Genomic DNA, 25535 nt, shown 5'->3' with positions numbered 1-25535 from the left:
CATAAGCGAGGCCCAGCCAGTCACTTCCTAACTTAGCGCTGAAGTCTGTTTTATCTTCTCAGCCCATTTCTATGCTGCCCAGGCTGCGAGGACAATTTTGGTCATCTTCCAAGTAACCAACAATTTTTAAGGAAAACTCAGACATGTTTTATTATAAAAATAAAACACGCTTGTGGTTTAAAAAATTCAAACAGCAACAGGGAGAGTATGAATTTAAATCAATTCCACCTCACACCAAACCTTCTATTATGTACCATCACAGACCCTCTCGCTGGAGATGATGACAAAGCATTTTTTTAAACTGTCTTTATTGAAGCAACCAAAACTGACTGAAAACATGTTCTGTGTCAGGAACTCTGTTAGACATTGAAAACACAAAAAAGTAGGAAACAGTTCCTTCCCTTTACTTACAGATTTACTGAGAGTCACCACAACGACACCAAGTATAATTGGTATGAACAACACAGTAATAGTAGTACGGGGAACAAAGGAGGGCATGACTGCGGCCCGCTGTGGAAGGTCAGGCTGCTATTCAGGAAAGCTTTGTAGGAGAGGTAACATGAGCTATATTATGAAGGCTGCTTGGGAAATGAAAAGGAGGGCGTAGAACTAGAGCTGGGAAAGGAACACCCAGTGAGAAGGAATCGTATAAGCAAAGGCATGGAGGAGTGAACCTTTACGATGTGCTGAGGAAATGACTAGGAGTCTGGTGTAGCTCAAACAGGGTACAGGTTTAGGGGTGTGGTGGGAGGCAATACTGGGATTGCAGCACAGGGTCCAGATTGTGTACTATTGCAAATTCCATGCTAAAGATTTTTGTGCTTAATTCTGTAGGCAACAACTGTTGTTTTTATGTTTTTAAGTAAGGAAGTTACATAATCAAATCTGTGTGTTAGAAAGGATACCTGGCACATAAGGGGTGTAGAAAACTGCTGAATGAACGAGCAGAGAAAGGGGAGCCCGAGGGATGGAAAACAAGTGATATTGTCATCATCACAATGAAGGGAGCCAGAATTATAGAGGTCGGGACAACGAGATGATTTAGAGAAAGACTCAGGGACACTTGGCAACCAATTAAATGTAGAGGAATGGAGGAGATGGAAAAATCAAATGCAATTCTGATGGTCTCTTCTGGGTGGCTGGGTATTTGGTTAAGTCACAAACAGAAATACAGGAAGGAGAGGGTATTTGAGGGAGATAGGAAATGGGGAGATAAGTTGAGAAACAATAAATGGCCAATACTTTATTGAATTTTTACCATGGGCCAGGTACTATTTTCAGTGCTTTATAAGTATTAACTCATTTAACTCTCATAAAGGGTAGTATTTTAATAATATCCCCATTTTACAGATGAGATCACATAAGTTTAGAATCCAACAACTCTTGAGTGCAAGTCCCAGCTCTACAGCTTTTTAACTGTTTGATCCTGGATAAATTACTTAATCAATCTAACCTCAGATGTAAAAAAGCAGAAAATGATATCTACCATATGGAATTATTATGAAGATTAGCAGTAATACATATTAAGCAACTAGCATAGTGTCTGGAAGCTTATATATCTTAGTGAATGCAAGAAATTATTACTAGCTATGAGATATCCTGGCGCTATGATCAGAAAGGAGCTTGGAATTTCTGTTTAAGTTACAGAGGTGAAAGCAGAAATTTCAAACATGAATGTATTGATGTTGGTTGGATCACTGGATATGAATGCCATTTCCTGGTTTGGAGATGGGTGGTAGTACACCAAGAGATGAGATTCAAGGATGGAATTCTGGGAGAATACCAATGATAAAGGAGCAAAAAGAATAAGAGATTCTTCTAAAGGAAATGTAAATGAGGTAATATAAGAGGAAGAGAGACATAAAGAGAAGAGCTCTAGAAGCCCAAGTGGAAAAGTGGGAGGAGGATAATGTCAACAATTGCAAAAGCTTCTGGGAAGTCATACTAGAAAGTCTGAAAAGAGATGATTTGATCTGGCAGATGGAAAGGAGGTTGCTGTTGGCTGAAGTAAGAATCATCACAATGAAGTAATGGCAACAAAAAACAGAATGCAGTGTATGGAGGAGGTGCAAATGAAGAAATGGAAACAGAAGACACAGGCAATTCCTCCTTAAATAGTGAGTCTCCATTTTACTTTAAAATGATTTAGTTCAGGAAGCACTTTGGGAATGGTGCAGTAAGTACCTCCAAAAATCTGTTCCTTCAAGAAGAAATAAGACCAATGGCAAAAATTATCAAAATTACTTTTTTTTTCAAAGCACTGGAAGTCAATAAACAAATGTTTCCAATAATCCATGAAGTATTTATTTAGGAAAAAGCACTGGAGAAGAAAAAAAAAAGAAAAATCACTGAATCTCAGAAAGAACAATGATCTTTGGGCATTTTAAATTTAAATTGCTGTATTCCCCAGAGAGAAACCAGGAAACAGACTCTTAATAATAGAGAACAAACTGATAGTTACCAGAGGGGAAGTGGGTGAGGGGATAGGGGAAATAGGTGATGGGGATTAAAGAGTATACTTATGACCACACTGAGTAATGTATATAATCGTTTAATCCCTATAATGTACCCCTGAAACTAAGAGAACACTGTATGTTAAGTATACTTGAATTACATTAAAACCTTAATAAAAAATACAAAAAATAAATTGCTCTATTCCCATCCTTCCTTGCCAGCTCCACGGTTGTGTTGAAAAAAAAAAAAAACCCAATAGCCTCACAACCATAGTAGCTGTGAAAACAAGCAGCCTGTTAGTCACTGGAGGAGAACCATGGGTTTGAAGCTCCTTGAAAAGTATCATACTCAGAGAAATGTCACATTTGATCCATCTTGCAAATCCCTGGAAAAAACCCATTCTTAGGGCTTGTCATTATTTGACCTGATTCTGTGTGAACAGCTCTATCTTATGGGGATTCAAAATCATCAGCAAAATCATCAGTCAAAAATCATCAGCAGTAACTGTTTAATACCACAGCTGCCTGAGGGGACAACACCAGTTGGGCAAAGAAGGAGTGGATTAAAAATCTTAAAATGAAAAATTGGGCAATGAGACATTCATAGGGGATTTTGAAAGGCTCCAAAATATTCTTGGAAATACAGAAGGCTATGAACGTGTGCAGTGCTGTGCACATGCTCAGGAAAAACCTGAGAAGGTCCTAATCTCTCGCCTTTGGCTCATCTTGAAACTCTATGCAAATAGGAAATGAAGGCTAAGGTGGAGTTGTAAGCTGCCCGCCAGAGCATTGAAGGTATGCCTCAACACACACAAAGGCAAGAAGACATATTGATTTGAGACATTTAAGGAAATTTCTACCCAATCATTAGGGAACCACTAAGCTAACCAAGCAGAAAATTCAGGAGGCACACATGACAAAATTTAGACAATTAGTCCAAGAAAGTCATTAAACAACCACCAAAAACAACAAATAGCAACAACATCAAACTCTAGGGAGGGGAAAGAAATCTCATTTCCAGAATTGACACATTATATTATTTGAACTGTTAATTTTTTAACAAAGAATGATGAGACAAACTGTGGTAGTTCAGAGTAGGGTGAGAAAGACTGCAAGAGGGCATCCTGGGCTGGGGTGTTGGGTACCAAATGGGGTGAGGAGAACATGCACAAAATGGAGAGGGGGGTGGTGGTAGCCGTGAGACATTGGTTATCGACAGGAAAACCAGTCAAATAAGTAAATACATAAAGAAATGGGAATCAGGTTTCTCACTGTAGGAGAAGAGAGCTACAAATATGGAAAGGGAAAAAAGTAGAACATACACCCTAATGAATCCTGGGTAATGTTATCTGAGAAGGTTGTGTGACAGCGACACCTCAACACTAAGAGGAATATCTAGCACCTGGATCTTGGTTTGTCAATACCATTTTCTACTAAAAGGAACCAGAGTTCCTTCAAGAAATGGATTATTCCAGGGCTGGAGAAAGGAACGACGAACCTGGAACATCTGTTCGTTTTAAAAAGTAAGGAAATGCCCAAAGAATGATGGGGGCAATCAAAAGGACACAGAAGTGAGATTAAAAGAGCTCCCTCTGGCTGAATCTGGGATAATCGGAGCATCAAAATGAATGTTATGAACGGATCATAGCCCAATGCACAAAACAGGAAACCCTGAGTCCATACTGATGTTAATTAATTAATTGAATATTTGACATGGGATGAAGTTTTTACATAAATTCAAAGTATTTTTGAATACCAAAATACCGAAGTATTTCTGAATACAAAATACCAATAACGAATGGGAAAAGTAATTTTACAAAGGAGAAGCCTGGCAGATACAACCTCCATCAAGTGACCTTAGTGAACCTCGCCAGTAATGGGACAAATCACACCATCGCCGTCCTGCGTTATTCCTGCCTGAGGATGCACGGCCTGAATCTAATCAAGAGAAAACATAAGATAAACCCAAACCGAGGGACATCTACAAAATAACTGGCCTGTGTTCTCCCAAAGTACCAAAGCTGTGTGAAAGTCACAGGAAGATTGGCAAAGGATTTCAGATTTAAGGAGACTAAAAAGATGAGAAAACCGAATACGATGTGTGGTTCTTAAATTGATCCTTTTGCAAAACAGACATTATTGGGAAACTGGAATGGTATCTGAGAGGATTAGGTAATAACAATACAAACATGTTAATTTTCTGATTTCCTCCGCTTTTCCCTGAAGTTTTATTGGGGAATAATTATTGACATACCTCCTTGCATAAGTTCAAGATGTAGGGCATGATAGTTCAATTTACATATATTATGAAATGATTACCAAGTAGATTTAGTTAAAATCCATCAACTCATGTGGATACAAAAAAGAAAGAAAGAAAGAAAGAAAGAAAGAAAGAAAGAAAGAAAGAAAGAAAGAAAGAAAGACAAACTCCTTTGTGAAGAGAACACTTAGGATTTACTCTCTTAACAACTTTCCTATACATCACACAGCTGTGTTAGCTTTAATCATCATGCTGCCCATGACACACCTAGTGCTTCTGTATCTTGTGCCTGGAAGCTTCTACCTTTTTGTCTGCATTCCTCCAACTTCCCCTCCCCTCAACTCCCACCTCTGCTTACAAGTCTGATTTCTTTTTTTTCTATGAGTTTGGTAGTCTTTGTTTTTAGATTCCACATAGAAGTGAAAGCAAACATTATCTGTCTTTCTTTGTCTGACTTATTTCACCTAGTGTAATGTCTTCAAGGCCCCTCCATGTTGTCACAGATGGTAGGATTTCCTCATTTTTTATGGCTGAAGAATATTCCATTATATATCTATATATCTATATCTATATCTATATCTATATCTATATCTATATATATATCACAACTTCTTTATTCCTTCATCCATTGAGGGACATTAACGTTGTTTCCATGTCTTGGCTACTGCAGATAATGCTGCTGTGAAACTGGGAGAGCAGATACCTTCCTGAGCTAGTGTTTTTGTTTCCTTTGGATATATTCCCAGAAGTGGAATTGCTAGACCATATGGTGGTTCTATTTTTAATTTTTTTTATGAACTTCCATACTCTTTCCATAGTGGCTGTCCCAATTTGCATTCTCACCAACAGTGCACAAGGGTTCCCATTTCTCCACATCCACACCAACATTTATTATCTTTGTCTTTTTGATGATGGCCATTCTAAAAGGCATGAGGTGCTATCTCATTGTGGCTTTAATTTGCATTTCCCTAATGATTACTAATGTTGAGCAGGCTTCTCATGTGCCTCTTGGCCATTTGTCTATCTTTGGGAAGATGTTTATTCAGGTCCTTTGCACATTTTTAAATTGGCTTATTATTTCTTGTTTGCTATTGAGTTGTATGAATTATGTTGGATATCTATTTGGGATATTAACACTTTAGCAGATATATGGTCTGCAAATAAATTTTCCCATTCTGTAGGTTGTCTTTTCACTTTGTTGATGATTTCTTCTGTTGTGTAGAAGCTTATTAGTTTGATGTAGTCCCATTTACTTGTTTTTGCTTTTATTGCTTGTGTTGATCTTCTCCGATTGTGTTAGTTATGTTGAGGTTATGTAGAATGTCCTTACTGGGAGGAATTAACACACTCAAGTATTTGGGTGATGGGTATCATGTCATACTTTCAAACTGTTCAGGAAAAAAAGCTTTTGTAATGTGCTTCTACTTTTCTATAAGCTTGAAATTGTTTCAAAAAGAAAAGAATCTGACCCTTAGGGGCCTACTTAACATAAGAATAGTAAGATTGTTACACTAACAATCTTTGTTATCTATTTTGGTGTGTATGTTTGCTGCTGTGTGCTTGTATAACATCAAATCATTGCTGATGGCCTAGCATTTATGCCCCAAATCATTCTGGAGCTAAACCTTCTGCTCCTGGATTTACCTCTTTCAACTTTTGTGGCTCAGTTGTAAGTTCAATATAGTGTGTGTAAATCTCCACAGTTACTGTGTCTATTATTTTTATAAGACTTTTAAACTCATTGAAACACAACTAATTTTTAGCATTCCATTGTTCCTGGGGATTCAAGATTCAGGGACATAGGATATTCTGAAATTAAAACAGAAGATTATAAAAAACTGCATACAAGGATTTTCCTTTTCTATTCAGTATAATTATTTCTGTGATACATTATTTTTGTTAATTTTTTTCAAGCATTTATTTAAATTCCAGTTGGTTAATATATAGTGTAATACTACCTTCAGTTGTAATACATTATTTTTATAGACAATATGTCACATTTGCATGAAATGATTCTCTTATGAATCATTAATCAAGTTATTATAAACTATAAACCATACTCGCCCCATACATTTTACTCACTAGCTCTCTTGTCCTTTAAACGTTCTTGGAATTATTCCCAGCTATTAATATGTGTTTGTAAATAAAAGCACCAGACAAACCAGACTGTGATCTGCTCCTCCACACCTGCTGGTGGTGGGAGGGAAAAAGAGGCTGCAGGAAGGGTGCCTGGGAGGCTCAGTTAATGGGTTAAGTTAAGCGTCTGCCTTAGGCTCAGGTGGTGATCCGCCCGGAGTCCTGGGATTCAGTCCCAGGTTGGACTCCTTGCTCTATGGGAAGTCTGCTTTCCCTCTCCCTCTGCTCCCTGCTCCTGGTTCTCTCTCTTGTTCTCTTGCATGCTCTATTTCAAATAAACAAAAATAATCCTTAAAAAAAGAGAGAGAGAGGCTGCAGAAGCAGGCAAGTGGGAAAGAGTAAGAGGAAAGGAACCTTCAGCATAACTCAGCTTTGATCTCCTCCCTCTCTTCCTCATTACTGCACCCATCACAGACTAGCTGAGTGTCCAGGTGAGTCAGGCCAGGTAATGAGCACTAGGGATCCTATGATGAAAGAGACATTCTGGGCTCTTTAAGGAGCACTGAGTTCAGAGGAAGAGAGACTGCTGCACTAGACATTTAAGCAGACGCTGATAGTTTCTACAAAAGAAGTCAAATGCAATGTGCTATCAGAGAAGAAAAAATGCTACCTGACAGGAATAAGGAAGGAGTCTTTCCAGAAAAGGTGGGGTTTAAAGCCTTGGCTGCAGTTTGTCAGGAGAGGAGGAGGGAGGGAGGGAATTACAAGCAAAAGGAAAAGTTGAAGCAGAAGGCTGAAGGTCTGAAAGCCTGACTTCCTCAGAGCTCACAGAGGGACGGGTGAGCGCACAATGGAGTGCTGTGTGGGTGTCTGGGAGGAGGGAGGCGCTGAGTACGGACCAGAAAGGCCCATGTGGGCAAACCATTTAAAAAAAGAAAACAGATGAAAAACAAACAGCAGCAGCACACACTCTTGTGTGCTGTGCTAAGGAATTTGGACTTCATTCTGAAGGCTATGGAGTGTCAGCGGAGGGTTGCTGGAGAACGACTGGGTCAGCTCCTGCCCAGTGCAGGGATCTGTGGTTCTAGGGAGTGGGAGGGAGTGTCCGACCCCCAGGGCACTGTGAGAACGGCTGGCTCCCTCCCTTCATCTAGCTCCCTGCTCAAGGGATACCTCCTACTCCTCAGCCCACCCCCACAAAAACAGCATGTCTGGCATTTTCTATTCCTTATCTGGCTTTAGTTTTCTTCATGATACTTCCCCAATACTTGACTTACCTGTTTGCTGTCTGCCCATTATTGCTGTCTCCCCACCACCTCGTCGGGTGCCGGGCATACAGTAAGGGCACCTATCTTCTCAAATGAACAAAGGGTAAAGCAAACTTGCCAAAGAACTTGGTCCAAAGAACTTGGGAACCCATAAAGCTCAGATGCTACGAAGGGAAATTTGTAGTGACCAAGAGGCTCTGAGCACTCAGGAAAAGGGATGGTACGATAAGAAGCTCTAAGAGCTTCTTCAGAAGGACAGACTTCCAGAGGAGATGGCAAATCCTCTCTCCTTTGATCCTTTTCGCTTTTCCCCCAGGGCTGGCCCTTTGTAATGGGAAGGCAGGGCTTAGTATTCTAATTTAGGGATGTTGGAACCTAGATAAGGATCTCAATGGGGAAAGAGAATGAAGGATGATCAGTTATGATACAGGGGTGAATTCATCAACAAGGTTCCTAGATTAGTATCTATCCTGGGAGGTAGTTTCCTGAGCCTCCACAGCTGCACATCTGTTGGAGGAGGCAGAGACCAGAAACTTCTTAGAATACTGGCTGATGGCTCAGGTCCCTAACTTTCTCGAGCCACACAGCTAAAAATTGAGGGAAACAGACAAATCTCAACTATCTGAAAACTAATGGACTTGTTTCTAGATCTTTCGAATTTGAGAACCAACCAATTTGTTCCAATTTCAGGCAACCAAAACCTGATATTATGGATATGCAAGGAAAATACAGTCGTGGTTCTATCGCCTGGCATATGGGAGATTATGAGAACATCAATGAGAGAAATTCGAGAAGATCTGTCCTTGTCAGGCAGAGCACAACAGCGTTGCCAAGAGCTTCCAGATCACCTAAGTTGCCCAAGGTGCCAAGAAAGGAGGAGGTACCATCATTTGCTTTTCTGAATCATCACAGAAAACATTGAATTATTTTAAGATGAATTAGAGAACGCTATTTAGTAGTACTACTACTAATAACCAGTTTTATAGCTCCTTGTAACCTACCAGAACATTTTGGAATTAATATTGGATTTCCACAGTAATGTCCGTACTTCGGGTAGGTGGGTATTATTCCCACTTTATAGCTGAAAAAAAACAAGAGGTTGTAGAGTTCAGTCCTTCCAACTACTTCTTTGTCATATGAGTGAACCTGAAGAGAATGGCCGTCTCCTTGATTTGCAAAAGCTGAGAAAGATCTCAGTGTGTGACATGGAGGTAAATCTATAGCCATGTCAAAACTCTTGCAGACTGGTTAGCAGAGTAAGTGTATACTTGTTCAAGTGTTTCCCACTGCTATCTATGAAATCTTGAGCAAGTTGCATAATTTCCCTGTGTGGCTTTTTAATTTTTTTTAATTTTTAATTTTTTAAAAAAATGCATTTGATTTTCCACTCCATACTTTTAATGACTTTTTTTTAAAGATAATTTAATTATTTGAGAGAGGAAGAAATCACAAGTGGGGAGGGGAGGGGAGGGCAGAAGCGGACTCTCGGCTCAGCAGGAAGCCGGATGCAGGGCTTTGGGCTTGATTCCAGGACCTTGGATCACAACCTGAGCCTAAGGCAAGATGCTTAACCAGATGAGCCCCACAGATGCCCCCATTTATAGTTTTTTTATAAGTAAAATGGGGAGTTAGTATTTGCACTAAATATCTGATAAAGTGATCATGAGAGTCAAGTAAAGAATGAATAAATATATGTGAATCAGCAACTATTTCCTAGGGTCCTTTAGCATAACCCCACAACAAAATGCACTTTGTAGTCATTCTATATGGAATATTACTAAGTTTCATGATAGAAAGGGAAAAGGATAGCTTGGAATAATTCAGACCTTCTTATTTCCTACATGAGAGAGTCTCCTTGCTCCATCCAAGAATCTTGCCAACTCCCTAGAATATTGTTTGCCCTCTGTCACTAGAAATCTGATTCATTAGCAATTAATTATATCTATTTGAAACATTCTGTGAGGGAGCCATGGAAGTCCTCCTTGGTAGGTCCTGACCCGAGAGACACTTTGTATTAAAAAAAAAAAAAAAAAAAGGGAGGAGTTCAGCTGCTAACATTCCTCTGTGGTCTGATTTTTGGGCTGGGTCCAAATGAAATGATTTATTGCAATGGGTGTGCAGGAGGCTTGGGCTAGTTACTCCCCATCACTGTGCTAATTTTGTGTAAAGCTATCATAGATTGAAAAATCCCAAATGCCTCCTTCTATCATTCACTAAATCCAATTGAGATATTTTTGTGCATTAAAAAAAAATCTGTAAAAAGACTTTCATTTCGGAATGATTTCAAATTTATAGAAAAGTTGCAAGAACAGTACAAAGTGAACTTTGAAGGGTCCATTGTTTATTTGCTTTAATGCTTTCTTTCTAAATGTGTATGTGTGCATATATACACATAAACACACGCACATATTTGTTTTTCCAAATCGTTTGAGGTTAAGTTGCAGACATGATTCTTCTTTAACCCTAAACATTTCAGAATGTATTCCTAAGAACAAAGATGTTCTCTTATGTAACTGCAGTACAATGATAAGATCCACAGTTTAACATCGATACAGTATTATTATCTATAGTTCATAATCAAATTTTAGCAATTGACCCAATAATGTCCTTTGTATTTTCTTCTCATCCAGGAGCTAATCTAGATTTTATACAGTACGTCCTCATGTCTCTTCAGTCTCCTTCAATTTAGAATAGTTCCTCAGTCTTGGTCTTTTATAACACTGACATCTTTAAACAGTACAGACCAGTTCTGCAGAATATCTCTTAATTTGGGTTTATCTGATGTTTTTCTCCCAAGTAGATTCAGGTTATATATATATATATATATATATATTTTTTTTTTTTTTAAGATTATTTATTTATTTGACAGACAGAGATCACAAGTAGGCAGAGAGGCAGGCAGAGAGAGGGGGAAGCAGGCTCCCTGCTGAGCAGAGAGCCCGATGCGGGACTCGATCCCAGGACCCTGGGATCATGACCTGAGCTGAAGGCAGAGGCTTAACCCACTGAGCCATCCAGGCGCCCCCAGGTTATATGTTTTTGGCAGGAATCTCAGCTAAGTCACATTATGTCATTCTCAATGCATCATATCAAAGAGGCACCTGATGTCAGTTTAACTCATTGTTGGGAAGCTTAATTGAGCACCTGGTCACATCTTTTCCCTTCCAGAGATGGACAAAATACTATATTACCCCAAATAATCTCTTTTTATAAACTAGGCTTTCTTCTAAATTTCTAGATACATGTTAGAAACTTGTTCCCTAAGTCCATTTCTTGGACCAGCCCACAGGATTTTTGTGAATGATACTTCAGTATGTACTCAAGCCTGCCCCTCTGTAATAGAAGTCCTCTTCAGGGAAAATAACATGAAGCAAGTGTTCTTATATGTTCCAAAGCAAGTAAGGAATACAATGTGTGTAAAGCCTCCAACATACTGCTTTACACTGGCCCCCAATGAGTGGCTGCCATGACTATAACACTGTACATAGTGGGGATGTCAGCACATTTTCCATTCTTATGCTGAAGGAATCCAAGCCACGCATGGACAGCAACCTCAATAGAGTAGATTAAATAACTGTCAATGGTATTGGGGGCTTGAGGGAAATCCTTCTCATGAAGGTAGATGATTGAAAATGGGGATATTTCATATTCACATTCTTGAGTTTGGACCTTTATAACTCTAAGTTTGGAGCTTAATTACAATGTTTCTAAAAGTACAATTTATGATATTTAACAATATATATCATTCATGTATTCATTTATCCAAAACGAAATGCTCTCAAAATTGGGCATGTTTCTAAACTGCTTCTACTGTATTTCCCCTATTTTTTATTTTTTTAATTTCAAGTTCTACCTGATAGTATATGTTATTTTCCCTTCTTGACTTTTGGTTCAATTTTTTCCTCACATAAATAATAGCTACTTATGTGTTGTCAAATGAATGTTACATACACCTTTAACACCATCCATTCCTATCTCATTTCTTGGCTTGCAGATGTTCTCACTGACCGCTTGTCATTCCAATACGTGGACACAATCTCAGTAATGGGTACTTCCTTTCCCTCATCCATTCACTCACATCAAATCCAAAGGCAATAATTCTCAAATTTTAAAATGTGTATCAATTGCTTAGGAGTGGAATGAAGGCTTAGATCCTGAATCAGTTGGGCTGGGAATCTGCATTTCCATGGAACTCCCAGGAAAAGCAGCTGTTGTTAGTCCAGACCCTGAGTGGCAAGGTGCTTGAGAATTTGATACTGAATTGCAGTTTGAGCTATGAACAGGAGGAGCTTGGACCAAAGGGGAGAGGGAGACAAGGAAGGACGGACAGCTGGGCAAAGGTAACACTAATGTAGTGCCTTTGGTTTAATCCAGCTGAATAATAGCATGCAAAGAGCAGTATCTGGTGAGGAGGCTGGGAAAGAGGAACCAGCTGGGACATTTGAGTGTCCAGTGCCAAGGAACTTGGATTTTACAGGGCTGGCTTTCGAAAGATAGAAGTTTATAGTGTTGGGACGCCTGGGTGGCTCAGTTGGTTAAGCAGCTGCCTTCGGCTCGGGTCATGATCCCGGCGTCCTGGGATCGAGTCCCGCATCAGGCTCCTTGCTTGGCGGGGAGCCTGCTTCTCCCTCTGCCTCTGCCTGCCATTCTGTCTGCCTGTGCTCGCTCTCTCTCCCTCTCTCTCTGACAAATAAAAAAAAAAAAAAAAGAAGTTTATAGTGTTAAGCTTTCATTCTGGAGGGGTTCAGACATCAGCCTGGAAGATTGATTAGACCTGTTTGATATGACAGGGAGACGAGTTTTGAGGCATTTTGGTAACTCAGTTGAGAAATGAGGAATTAAAAGAAGGCAAGAGAAAGGAGAAAAGATGACGCATTTGAGACGCAGAGAAAGTAGACTCGACAGCTCTTTCTATGGGAGTGGAAGTGGAGGCCAAACTGCACTGCAGAGTTTGTGAGCCAAGGGGGGCGGTGAGGAGGGGGCGGAGGCAGGGGGCAACAAGTAGAGAATGAGTAGGAAGCAAAGAAGTGAGGGCCCAATAACCTCTCCAGAAAACACAGTTGTCGAAGGGAAGAGAGATTTGGGATCAAGATGAGGCAGGGAGACACAGGGCAAAACATGGGAGAATTTCTTTCTATACTTAGAATAGAAAAGTCTGTAGATTGAGCACTTACAGATGAGAAAAAGGAACAATAACCGATGTCTTGAGGTCCCCAGAAAGCAGAGGGAGACGTACAGCTCTAGGAATTAACATACAATGGCAGGGACTAATCTTTTACAGGAAGGGGGCATTTTTCTCCCACTCTGAATGAGTGTCATCTCCTTTCTTGCCATCCCAGAGGATTATTTCTCACTCATGCTTTTCCTGTTCTCCCACATCTCCTTTGCCCCACATATCCAGAGACTATTGTGACTTGCCTGTCAGCCAGTCAGACAGGAATCTATGCCGTGTTAGAGATCTTTGCTTCGAAGTCTACTACTTATTGTCTGGTATGACAATATTCTGACTACCCAACTCCTTTTGGGGGGACATCCTATACATCATCTGACAGCTGAAGTACCTGTTATCAGTCAAGGTTCTCCCAAGAAATAGAACCAAAAAGATGGACAGATAGACAGACTGATTGATTTTAAGGACTCACGATTTTGGAGTCTCGCAGATGCAAAATCTGCAGGGTAGGCCAACAGGCTGGAGGGTGACGTTGCAGCTCAAGTCCGAAGGCAGTCCAGAGGCAGAATTCCCTCTTCATTAGTGACATCAACCCCTTAAATCCTTCAAGTGTCTGGGTGAGGCCCAACCCACATAATGGTGGGTAATCTGCTTTACTCCAAATCTACTCAGTTAAATGTGAATATCGCGGATCCCTACGGCGGCACGCAGGGGACGAGGGCGGGCCGGGGCTCTGGAGGCGGACACCCCCGCCCCTCCGCCACCGCCCCCAGTTTCCTGGCCCGAGGCAGGAGAGCTGGGGTTGTGGGGCGGGACGCAGTCTGCCATAGGGAGCTACAGGATGAGAGCAGTCCTCAGGTTCCAAAAAAGCCTTGGGGCCAGAGCTGCACATTGGCGACCAGACCATTCCTCGAAGGCCTCCAGGCAGAGCGCGACCTGGGGCCCAAGCGAACTAGGGCGGGGGCGGGAACGCCTGACTGTGCGTGGGTCTCTACGTGATCCACCTGCCTTCCCACCTTGCGTCACTGAGCCCCTCCCCCTCTCCCTGGCTGCTATTTCTTTCCTCGGTTGGTTCTGCGCCAGGCCTGAGGTTAGCTGAGCCGTGAGGACTGTGAGCCTAGCACCGCGCGGGCCCTCAGCCTACTGGACTCCTCAGGTCTGTGCCCCCTGCGGGGAGAGAACCCTGCTCGCTCAGCAGGCGAGCCAGGGTCACGGCGCTGCAGGCTTCGGTGTCCATTTGGATCCTCAGGACCCTAGAGCAGCTTGAAGTTATTATCACCCTGACTTCACAGCTGTGATAACCGAGACCAGAGAGGCTGAGAAGTTCTTCCAGTGTGTCCCACAGCTAGTAGGCAACCGAGTTGGGATTTGAACCCAGGCAGCCGATCTGCGACCTTCAACCTGTCCAAAGACACCACCTGTGCCTGGCGCACAAGCCTTGCTAACTGATGGAGTCTACCAGAACAGAGCCTTAAGAACAGGACGTAGACCTTGGAGGGGAGAAGGGTTGCTGGTCGGACGCAGGGGTCTGCAGGAGAGAGGCCTGTAATTCGATGGTTTTGCTGAAGGCAGATAATATATGGTCCCGGCCTGACCCTGCTGTGGCTCTTGGCTGTGTGACTCTCCCGGCCTCGGCTTTCCCTCCCTCCTGTAGGGCAGGGGATGATCGCTCTTTCACTTGTTTTTGGGGGAAGCACAGAGTTTAGCAGGACTCTAAAGTTACTTTCCTGACGGGTTAGCTCTGAAGCCCTCTGTGGCTATCAATGCCCGGCAGGAGTCGGTCCTCAAGTAGCAAACACTCTGGAGAAACAGCGTTTTTGTCAATCACTTCCCTGAACCTTCATCTCCTCGCTGAAAACCAGGTCCTGATAAAACCTAACATGGCCCGGGGTGGGGGTGGGGGAATGCCTGGGGGCTCAGTAGGTTAAGTGTCTGCCTTCAGTTCAGGTCATGATCTCCTGGTCCTGGAATCCAACACCTTGTTGGGCTCCCTGCTCAGCTGGGAGTCTGCTGCTTACTGTCCCTCTGCTACTCCCCCTGCTTGTGCTCTCTCCTTTCTCTGTCAAACAAAATCTTTAGGGGAAAAAAACAAAAACAAAAACAAAAAACCTAACATGGGGCCCATTTTGAGCAACCTCCTTTCCCACCCCCACCGGAGGTGCCCCTCTGTCTTCCAACCTGGGTTTGAGTTCCTCCGTAGCTACCACAGGCACTGATGTTATTATAGGTGCTCTATCTGTAACCCTACACCCCCCCCACCCCCTCAGCTACCAGGAAGACCCCACTTGGACTGCTTTTTCCACCTCTGTCCTGTGCATTTCAACCAGTGCCTAGCATCTAAATATTTGTTGAATGCTAAGGGAACGGATAAGGATTAAAGGAGGTGATGTATCAATCAAGCTTAAAATATTAAAAAAATATATTAATCACATCTAAAAAATATCCTCACAGCAACTTCCACATTCATGTTCGAACCGAATATCTGGGTACCATGACCTGACCAAGTTGACATGTAAATTGAACTATCACGGTACCTATCTCATTCAGGTGTGAGTTTAATCCTCATGTATAAAGCTCCTGACAAAACTGTCCCTGCACCATAGAACCAAAAAGCAATGTGGTGTGTGTATGTGTTTAAGTTCTTTATCAATGCAATGCTTTTAAAGTTGCTTGAGGGAATACGGAAAATACTTTTGAAATTTTCATTTAATCCAAAAGGAGTTGGAAATACCGAAGGTTACTTCTTCCTATAGTCTTTGAGATGACATAATTCAGTATGGCATTATATATGTTTCAAAAGTTCTACTTAAAAGCATTTTTTTTTTCCTGAGACTATATATATGGATGATCTCATCCTTTACATAGCAAATATTATATAATGTCCTTTACTTTCCTAAAATAAAATTCATAAGTAATATAACCTCCTTACACACATAATTTATAATATACCAACATAATGACCTAGATGTACTATTTTAAAAATAACATTAACATATATTTTAATAAGGAGACATTGAAACACTAGCTTAGAATAGAAAATATAATGAAGCAGGCAGAGGCTTGCATCTATATGTAGTCTCCACGAATGCCACTATTACAAGTAAAGATGGATATACAAATGACTCAAATTCATTAATACAGTAGCTGTTGTTAATGTCGTTTTCCAAGTTTATGTTAATTCTTGTAAAAATCCTGAATCTTACAAAGTAAAATCTTCCCTCAATTTATACAACGGTGGCATTCCTGGAAAATTCAGCATATATCAAAATCATGTGAAAAACACATTTGGCTTTTATGTAAAGCAAAATTAAATTCTTAGCTTAGATAATTATATACAGCTTTTTCACCCACATGAATGCCCAGCAGAACATTTAAAAGTCATGCAGGAGGGGGGACAATTCCTCACTCTGTGGGGGTGTCCCATACATTCCAAGACATTTCTCTTACCATCCTCAGCCCCCATCCTCTATGTGCCAGTGACTCTCACCCACCATTATGCTAACCAAGAATATCCCTACACTTCCAAAACAACCCTGCTGAAAATCACTGACATATATAACTACTCATTTCAGCATGAATTAATGGAAATGAGACCTCTAAGTTTTTAAGAGCTAAGATTAAATGAAACAAGTCACATGAAGTACTGAGAAGATCTTCAAGATAAATTCAAAAGATTTATTGCACCAAATGCCACAGAAAAATGGATCAAAATAATACAAGAACAAATTTTAAGAAAAAATTTCTATACATTGCCATTGATATCTATTTACCTGATCAAAAATATAAAGTCCTATCAATTTGTCTTCTGGAGCGTCAATAATAACAAATCCCAGAATTTTCTCTTTTTAAACACCACTTAAATTTAAACATATTGCAGTCTTGCTCCAAAGATATATGGTCACCAAAATTTTGACATTTAAAAATTAACACTCAGAGGGGGCTGCTTGATTTAGGTAAGTATTATATTAAAATATCCCCTCCCCCACAGCACAATAAAAAACAAATGGTTCACATTTACCAAGAGAAGCTAAAGAATTTTTCAATTTAATGGTGAAAGTATGCATCAACAAAATACTTTCAAAAGTACATATTAGTGGGAAAATCCAGACATTTAAAAGAATTTTAGGGTCACTTTATATTCTTTATTTTTATGTACAACCAACTCTAATGAATAACCTAAAAAGCTACAGACTAAATTTTTTATAAAATCTCAGGACCTAATTATAAGAGCCTAAACAACAGTTTAGTATCACTTAGCAAGCGGGGACTTTCCTCCCTCCAAAAAAGTTACTTTTGAAAAATATGGTAAGTTTAAAAAGTTGTGATGTGTAAACGGCAGTTCCATGGGATGTGAAAAGATTATAGTTACTTTTATTAAAAAACAGCACACTTCAGAAAAATGGATTGAAGCCTGTACAAAAAGCTATTTAACACTGATAAAAATAAAATACTTTGGAATTATGCACAAGTATGGAAGCTACATTTTAAATTTTCATTGTCATGTTTAAACATACACAATTATCTTTACATTCATATCACTCGTCAATCTAGTAAAAATAAAACTGCAACATGCTAGAAAGAGGTCCATCACAGTAACATTTACACACTTCTGCTCTGTCATGCCTCACTAGCTTGCTTAAAAAAGCAAGATGCTACAAAAGTTACACTCAACAGGTAAGACTTAAAAGTTGAAGAAACCCTAAAGGTGGAATCCTGTCAACTGAGGTAGTTTTCTTTTTGTTTTGTTTTGTTTTGTTTTTCATTTTAATTTTCTTCTTGAGGTGGGCATTGGGAGAGGGCGGGATCCCTTTCTTGCCTCTTGGGCTACGACAGAATGAAGCCACCGGGTGGTGTCTGTGGGTGTATTTGAACGCAATTCCATGAGTTTTTGTTTTTTTTTTCCTTTTCCACTTACAGGAAGAGGTTGAATTTTAAGACAAAACTTGAGTGCTATTTAAAGGAGGATTATAAAAGAGCAGCAACATTCCTGGTCTGTTTTTGTAGGCAAGAGATGTGAGGATTAGGTTCTGACTAGAATCCTGAGTGTCACCGAGACAACCCCCACATGTGACCCACCTGTAGTTTTCCAATAGACGTTTTCTGAGAGAGAGTTTTAGAACAGTAGATTAAGAGGCAAATTAAATTTTCTCAGGCTTTGAGAGGACTGGGCTAAATTTTTATGTGTGGAGTTTAGAATTAGCCATTTAAACTCAATTTCCCCCTACATGGGTCTAATTTTTAACATGCCGCTATGCATACACATTTTGAATGAAACTACTTTTGTTTCTAGTTATTTTCTATGAATCCCTGGAAAATGGTGAATGAGGGAAAGTGCTCAAAACATGTAAACAAGGAAAGGGGAAAGAGAGATGAGGGGAATGGTCTACACCGGTACAGATGGGAATGCTGTAACATCAGCTATCATAATTTATTCACACATAACGAGAAACAAATGATGAGTGAGCCGAGCCAGAGGTGAGGTTCATTCTCTGTGTAACACACCAGCAAGCAGTGATGTCATGGAACTGGAGACTTAAAAACACCAAACTCAGATGTTAGAGGAAATAAAATAAACATAAAAAGGACGGAAAACTTCAATCCTGTAAAAGACATAAAATAAAAAGCAAAGATCTTAAGAGCCTTAATGCACCCACCTACAGTTCACATCATAAAAAAAGAGAGAGAGAAAGAGAGAGAGAAATGAAGGCAGCAGTTCTGACCTATTCCTAAAGAAATATTACACCTATTTTTCTCCATTGGTACTGCTGCTATACTCTTTCAAACAATTAACTTGCATTTGTAAAAGAATAGACAAATTTATGGAACTTGGGTGTTTAGAATCAGAATTTTATCAAATAAAAAATCTGAAGTCATTCTAACCCCTAAAAGGGAATTTACTTCATAATCTTAGGTACAAAAGGGTACACGAGAAGGACCGGAATTAATTTCTACGACAGTGAAAGGAAACCAGAGCCTGGTTATAACCAATTGTACTCAAGATCTGCAAGGGGCTAACAATGTTCTGATGTGTGAGATTAGCGCCTGTCTTTTCACAATCCAGTTTTGAAAAGTCTTTTCCTTTACCCTGGACGTCAGTACGTGGCCTGACATGGCCAGAGTTCATGGCCAGTAAACCAAGAAAAGTTTCTTTCACATTAAGGTTTCTGATAAAGTGAACCATGCTAATAAACAATCTTTCATTTTGGCATATTTTATCACGGGTGAGTTAATTTCTGCAGAGGTGTTTTGCAAAGGACTTAGGGGTTAGGAGGCACAGAGAGGAGAATGTAACACAGATCATTTATGGATTGCTGGTAGATGTACAAACCAATTTCTTTCAATGGTCGTCCTGAACTGTCGCAGGCTCATTCCCTGCCAGGCCCGCTGTGCCTCTGAAAGTACAAACAGTCGTTTGTATTAACTATTGTGGAAGAAAGTGGCTTCGGCTGGAAGAATTTAGCAAGAGAAACACTCTTGAGCTTATAGAAATGACTTTGGTAAATGGCCTCTCTTAAGAAGGCTGCTGAAAGCTCTAAAGTATGAGGATAAAACATATGGCATCAGACTGTGCACTCTGCTGCTCTGAACTACATCTTGATGAGATTAAGATGCTACATTGGTTCCTGGGTTTATTGCACCAATAGTCCGTCTCTAACCTACCTGTGGCTGCATCTGCAACAAGGTAAACTCCAAGATGTGGAAAGAGTGGGTCCCTAAAGCACCCTCTGCCCAACGGTCGATCCTCTTTCCTGTTTTCTGCCAGGCAGTAATGCCTACAGCCACCGGAGCGGAAGATGGCACAATGTGGCTTGCTTCCTTTCACCTTCTGTAAGAAACAAACTCTGCCCTGGAATCCAAATCCCTTGCTCTGACTGTCTTCTTAGGACAGCAAATAAAGCATTCTCCATTTTGGAGCTCATGCTTAAACTCTGAAATGTCGTCCTACTGGAATGGTATGTCCACTGGTTCCCTTATCATTCTGCCCAAACACACAAGGTGATCTGTACCAGCAGCTTAGTGTTTACTGTAGTGTTTATGTTTCCTCCTACCAAAAAGGTCACTCTCTCTGTTGATTCATGGGTAACAAAAGGCCAAAGAGTATTCACGAAAAACACAAATGATATAATGTCAAGTAAACCTAAGTCGTCCAATGAAGCATCCGCTTGAAAGCAAGAAAACAAAACAAAACAAAGCGGTGGAATGACTGTTTCTGTTTGCTCTTCTCATGCTTTTGACGTCACAGAGAGCTTACTCCTTTCAACTTCGGTTGAGAATCTGATTTTTTTTTTTTCTTCCAAGGAAGAACTGTCCTGAGCTTTAGCTTATAAGAGTATTTGCGCAACGTAAGGAGAATGAGTACTGGCAATAGCAGTCAACAGAGGCAGGTCGTTGGATTCAATCCTGAATAGTGAAAAAAGAAAAGAATATTAAAATAGCATGATTTTACAGGAAAGTATTACTGCTAGGTACCAAGCTTGCCAGATCCTTGCTTAAAGCTATGACAAAGAGGTGGAAAGATGCTAAAACTGTTCTTTTAACACAATCTCCCAGTGACCACCGCCTGACGATGCAGAGAAGGATGCAGGTGTGCTCTGTGTGTGTGTGTGTGTGTGTGTGTGTGTGTGTTGGGGGGGTACACAAAGCTGCTCCTCCCACAGCTGGAGTCACCCAGATGAACCCCAGAACGTTTCTATATTCTTTGACAACGTCATTGCGTTGTACTCTAATGTCTTCTCCAGTATCTCCTCATTCTTCCAGTCAGCACTCTGGAACACGTACTGAAATTCTGCAACTAGGCTAGACTCAGGCTTAGGAAAATGATGAAGGTGGGAGTTTTTTCCATAAACTTGGGAATTTGTTCAACAGGTTAGACAATTTAGATCCTCACTAAGCATCTGAGCTACAAGATTCTGAGAGCAAGGTGACATCAATAGATAGTCAAGAGAATCATAGCATCAAAGGGATGCGGCTTTGGCTGCCTCTCTTACAGCAGAGGCGGATACAGCGTGGTCACTGGCTCAACGCTGCCAAATGTCCTGAAAAAAATTAGGACTGCCTCAGTCCATGAAATATGTCCTATTTTTTTCCCCCTTGAATTCCAAAAATGAAAAATCAAAAATAAAATTTAAAAAGGTAGCTGGCATTACTTCATGGAACTTTCTATGCTTTCTCCAGTAAGCTGCCTACAGATCTCCTTTCAGGGTAGATAAGAAGTTCTTTAGTACCTTTTGTGCTGCTGGTTCTGACTAGGAGAGGAAGGGGCAAAAGCGAGGCTGGGTGTGACCCTCACTAATAATGTACCAAGAGGACCGAGAGACGAGGAAGGTGTATAAATCCTTAGGATCCTTCTAACAGTGTTGATGGACACCTGCCAGTCAGGGGCAATGGAAAACCTTGAGGGGAAAACCCTCAAGGCTGAGGCTGGAAGAGATGTGAGCAACAACTAACAACAACAGCAACAAATACACATTGCAAGTTAACTGCAAAAGCAAATGCCTCAAAAGGGAGAAACATTTTTTTGAATAAAGTATGGGGGAAAAAAATGTATGACAGGAAATGCCAAGAGCCAAACAATACAGTAAGTCATATCCTGGGTGTGAAATATGAAAAGTCTGACAAGAATGCAAAGGCCCGAGTCTTGAAATAATATTTTGATTAGCAGGCTTGATAAAGAATTTCAAGGTTGACACTATATACACAATATTTTCTCGCCCCAAATTAGGGGAGTCATCATCACAGGGAAGGGGGTCAATTCCCCATGTGCACAATGTCTTTTTGTTAGCTCTCTGTTGAAACATTAAGCAGAGAGTAACACAAGTCAGAATTTCTTCTCTGAGAGAAGGTATATGCGGCCAAACCCCGACCCTCTGGAAGATGACCTACACTGTCAATCACATCAGCACGTCTCCCTTCCCAAGGGGCTTCTAATGAAGGAGGGGAAAGTACAGTCACCCTGTGGACATGTAGGTGGCCTCTGAGAGTCCAGAAGGCCTTTCTTGCCTCCTCCAGGGAACAAAATATAAACCCAAGCTCTGCTGCATGTCTGACGGGTTGCGCCTTTGACATCTTACCTAAATGACTAGAAATGGGCAGGCAGAAAGGGATTAAATTTTTCACTTTCAAGCATAAAATAATCCAGAGAGGAGACTAACATAAACTACCACTTGCTTAGCACTCTGCATTTGTTTGCAAGTATGAAACTCCAGTATCAGAGATATGAAGAAGGAAAGCAGCAGAGGCACAAATCTCATGAACCCCACACATTTCAACGGGGCACCAGGACCACGGGTTCTGGGTGAGACAGGCTAAGTGGGTCAGTCAGTGGGTGCAGTGCTAGGGTCAGTCCTATCACGGGGGAAACAGTGACACGTCACAGCACTCACCCCAGTACGACACCTAATTCTTTCACATGGACTCGTGTGTGTCCACGAAGATATTCAGACAGCATCTTACTTTTCAGGTACATCTCCTGTAGTCTATCTTCAAGATGCATGATGCACTGCGAAGCCAATAACATTCACAATGAGGGCTGGGATTCAAGTCTCTGCCAACGTTCTAAGAGCTGGAATGCTCTTAATTCATTTCTTTTTTTTTTTTTTTTTTAAGATTTATTTATTTATTTATTTGACAGAGAGAGAGATCACAAGTAGACAGAGAGGCAGGCAGAGAGAGAGAGAGAGGGAAGCAGGCTCCCTGCCGAGCAGAGAGCCCGACGCAGGACTCGATCCCAGGACCCTGAGATCACGACCTGAGCCGAAGGCAGCGGCCCAACCCACTGAGCCACCCAGGCGCCCCTCTTAATTCATTTCTAAGGACACAGCTATAATCGCATTCCTTCCCAGTACACTTGAAAATTATAAACCACATCAAACCACTGGTAGGTAGAAGAAAAGGATTTTATAAAAACAACAGCTTACTTTTTCTAATGACTATTAAGATTTTCATACATATCTGCTAGTCTTTTTAAAAAAGCATTTTTAACAGGGTGCCTGGGTAGCTCAGTTGGTTAAGCCTCTGCCTTTGGCTCAAGTCATGATCTCAGATCCCGGATCTAGCCCCCGCATCAGATTCCCCACTCAGCAGGGAGCCTGCTTCTCCCTCTCCCTCTGTGCGCTGCTCCCCCTGCTTGTGCCCTTTCTCTCTCTCTCTGTCAAATGAATAATAAAAAAAAAATCTTTAAAAAAAGCACTTTTAACACAGCTGAAATCATTCTGTAAGTGCAATTATTTCCTACTTTTTAAAAACCTTGTAATAATCCTTTACCCATGTTATTAATAAATCTTTATCAATGTAATTTTTATCATTAAATAATTTTTGAGAATGTGAAGTACCGTTATTTATGTATCCACATGGCAACCTGAGATTTTGCTACTATAAATAACTTTTTAAAGAATATCTTTGTTGGGGCGCCTGGGTGGCTCAGTTGGTTAAGCGACTGCCTTCAGCTCAGGTCATGATCCTGGAGTCCCGGGATAGAGTCCCGCATCGGGCTCCCAGCTCCACGGGGAGTCTGCTTCTCCCTCTGACCTTCTCGTCGCTCATGCTCTCTCTCACTGTCTCTCTCTCTCTCTCTCTCTCAAATAAATAAATAAATAAAATATTAAAAAAAAAAGAATATCTTTGTTGTTTTCCTATAGCTCACTTATTTTGGCGAAATGCATCCTCAACAGTAGAGTAAATGGAAGAAGGTTACTTTAAATCTTCTCTTTCTCTCAAGAGTATATTTTAACTAGGTCTTTAGTAACAATAAAGAAAAGGCAATTATTCTCAGGACATCTCTACCCTTGGAATTATGTCCAACTTCATTTTTTAGAGAATAGCAACCATCTGTGTCTTTCACCAGAGGCAAATGCTTTTGCATTTGGCAGGCAGAGCCATCCAAGCATCTTCAGTAAGACACCTGATGGCTCTGGCAAGGGTAATTCCATCATACATAATTTTCTTCTAGACCATTATGCCTGTTATTTTCAAGGTAAAAAGATTAACAGATGCATTTGAAAATGTTGATCTTGACCATCTGGGCTGATCAGTGACATGAAAAAAGTATCTATTCAAGAGGCAATCTTTTCAGTTTTTCATTGGCTTAAAATCTTAAATGCATTGTGTTGAGTGGATGAAAAAACTGGTAAGTGACTAAGAGTAATAATCAAAGCAAGGAGGATTTTACCAATTTTCATGAAAATGTTCCTCCAAGTAAACAGAGTTAAGTGGTAAAAGGATCTCCTGTTCAGTTTCAGTTCCTTATAAAGTAAATACAAGGTTTTTAATAAGAGTGTTATAAAATATTTAAAAGAACTTTCACATTACATGGCATCCTTTGTTTTAAATGGTTAATTTATGCTGTTTTCATCATCCCCATGGACACTGTATGTTGTAATGTGGAAATAAAGAGAACACTGGTCTATATGGAACTTGAAATCAAATCATTCAGAATTTTTTAATAAAAGGTTTGATTATCAAATTGAACTGCTTTGTGTTCTGCCCTTCCCTTCCTGGCATTTTATTCCTGAGATGGATTTCTTCAATTTTTAACATCTGAAATTTTAAATAGCCACTTTCTCCTTTTGAAAATACTAAAAGTTCTAATAGTCATTTAGTCGTGTTTCATTCAAGTGATTTTTTTTTTTTTTTTTTTTTTTTTTTAAAGATTTTATTTATTTATTTGACAGAGAGAGATCACAAGTAGACGGAGAGGCAGGCAGAGAGAGAGAGAGAGAGGGAAGCAGGCTCCCTGCTGAGCAGAGAGCCCGATGCGGGACTCGATCCCAGGACTCTGAGATCACGACCTGAGCCGAAGGCAGCGGCTTAACCCACTGAGCCACCCAGGCGCCCCCTCATTCAAGTGATTTTTTAAGGAGAATTTTAAAACCGCAGACGAAATTTTCTTTGACCTCGGTTTTGTCAGGTTAAATAAGTCATTCACAGTATTAAGTGGCCAAACATACTTCTGTCCAAACGAAGTAAAAAGAATTAGCTACAGCAATTTACTGCCTAGATAACTAAGATGTCAAATGTAGCTATGTCATAAGACTTATGTATCACAGAATAAAATATGAAAGTTTGGCAAATTTTATAACAGTAAAAAAATATAAAATCTAATGGATCTGTCTTTCCTTACAGAAAAAGAGAGTTCAGCGTGATGCAGCTTGCTACTAGGAAGAAAAAGTGCCTGCAAATATAGAACAAAAGTGAGGTCATCATAACCCATAAGTGCTTCTCACATTACCCCCTTGGGACAGAGGTCCTTAAAGAGTATGCTTCAGTCTAAACCCCAAATAAATAAAAGATTTTGGTGAAAAGCTGTTGTC

General features: G+C 40.5%; 2 protein-coding genes across 4 annotated transcripts in view; one reads left to right on the top strand and one right to left on the bottom strand.

The window, feature by feature from the left end:
• LOC111157817 (chromosome unknown C4orf45 homolog) overlaps window positions 1-10584 on the top strand; it is an 83658-nt gene extending 73074 nt beyond the window's left edge. The window contains exons 4-5 of the mRNA XM_022519486.1: window positions 8748-8937; window positions 10534-10584. Of these exons, the coding sequence (XP_022375194.1) occupies window positions 8748-8937; window positions 10534-10584 (241 nt within the window). The remainder of the gene's footprint in view (window positions 1-8747; window positions 8938-10533) is intronic.
• A 6297-nt stretch (window positions 10585-16881) lies between these two features.
• Window positions 16882-25535, bottom strand: part of LOC111156996 (folliculin interacting protein 2) — a 132856-nt gene continuing 124202 nt past the window's right edge. For all 3 annotated transcript variants that reach the window (XM_022518212.1, XM_022518202.1, XM_022518210.1), the window contains 2 exons: window positions 22611-22726; window positions 16882-20628 (listed from right to left, as the gene is read on the bottom strand). In XM_022518212.1, coding sequence (XP_022373920.1) covers window positions 20550-20628; window positions 22611-22726 — 195 coding nt within the window. In that variant the 3' untranslated portion in view covers window positions 16882-20549. The remainder of the gene's footprint in view (window positions 20629-22610; window positions 22727-25535) is intronic.

Source organism: Enhydra lutris, unplaced genomic scaffold (genome assembly GCF_002288905.1).
Source record: "Enhydra lutris kenyoni isolate GAN:26980312 unplaced genomic scaffold, ASM228890v2 scaffoldscaffold3, whole genome shotgun sequence".
Lineage (NCBI taxonomy): Eukaryota > Metazoa > Chordata > Mammalia > Carnivora > Mustelidae > Enhydra > Enhydra lutris.
Note: the sequence above shows the minus strand (reverse complement) of the source record. Positions and strands in the feature narration are given on the sequence as shown.